Source organism: Propithecus coquereli, unplaced genomic scaffold (genome assembly GCF_000956105.1).
Source record: "Propithecus coquereli isolate 6110/MARCELLA unplaced genomic scaffold, Pcoq_1.0 Scaffold665, whole genome shotgun sequence".
Classification (NCBI taxonomy): domain Eukaryota; kingdom Metazoa; phylum Chordata; class Mammalia; order Primates; family Indriidae; genus Propithecus; species Propithecus coquereli.
The window spans coordinates 576,039-577,043 of record NW_012152674.1 but is presented as its reverse complement, the minus strand read 5'-3'; the positions used below and the strand labels follow the sequence as shown (position 1 = coordinate 577,043).

At 61.7% G+C, this 1,005-nt stretch overlaps 1 protein-coding gene across 1 annotated transcript in view; it reads left to right on the top strand.

Annotated features, from left to right (window-relative positions):
• The window catches only part of LOC105823280 (protein DGCR14-like), a 9,045-nt gene extending 8,271 nt beyond the window's left edge, over positions 1-774 (top strand). Inside the window, 2 exon segments of the mRNA XM_012660419.1 lie at positions 546-702; positions 767-774. Coding sequence (XP_012515873.1) covers positions 546-702; positions 767-774 — 165 coding nt within the window.
• Positions 775-1,005: the final 231 nt, after the last annotated feature.

Sequence of the window (1,005 nt, the reverse complement as noted above, 5' to 3'; positions counted from 1 at the left end):
TGCCCACACACCAGGCAGGGCTGTGGGCTAGACAGTGGGTGGGCAGGCAGGGAAGCCAGCGAGCCCCCGAGGGTGAGCTGGGGTGAGAGAGTGTTCGTGATGGCAGAAGGCAGAGGTTTTCCGAGCCTGGAAGCAAGATGGATGGGTGTTCTCTGATGGGGACTGTGTGGTCGTGCGATTGAAGGGTGGGAGGCAGGAAGAGACTAGAGCACAGGTCCTCTCGTCAGTGTTGCCCCCGCAGGGGCCTGAAGTCGGTACTGTCTGGAAGTAGCCAGGGTGGGGTGCTGAGCTGAGGGCCCAGCACTGCCCTGGATGGGAGGAGGGGGTGTTTCTTGCTTGGTGCTCATTCTGACAGCCTCAAGGTCTTTTGTGGGGTGGGGGCGAGGGGGTCCTCCCTCTTTCCCCAAGACGGCTGCCAGCCCCAGAGCCCTGGCTTTGCCCTAAGAAGGGGAAGTGTTTCCAGCCTGTTCCTGTGCATCTGTCCATCAGCCAGCTGGGGAGAGAGCACTCCGGCCCTCTGATGCTTGTCTCTCTGTTTGTTCCAGCACAAACAGGGCAAGGTGGGCCCCGACGGGAAGGAGCTCATCCCTCAGGAGTCCCCCCGAGTGGGCGGATTTGGATTTGTTTCCACCCCTTCTCCTGCCCCGGGTGAGAAACGCGCTCCTGGCAAGCGGGCCCACTGCTGGGACTGCCTGGGGGGAGGTGGGCTATCAGCCAGCCACTCGTGGTTGTCGACCTGGTCTTTCCTGTGCCTTGTGTGACTCAGGGACCTAGTGTCCTTCTGTGCAAGGACAGAGCTGGACTCTGGGGCCCTGAGAGGCAGATGCCCAGGCTGGACTCTCTCAGGCAGACCCAACCCGAGATGTCCTGGCTCACGTGTTCTCTTCTGGTGCTCACCGCTGTGTCAGCAGGTGGGGTGCTGTGTGCACAGTGCTTACAGACCTAAGTCCAGAGAGCTCTGTGGTGTGGGGGGCTCTGGGCCTGAGTCTCCTCCAACAGGCTAGC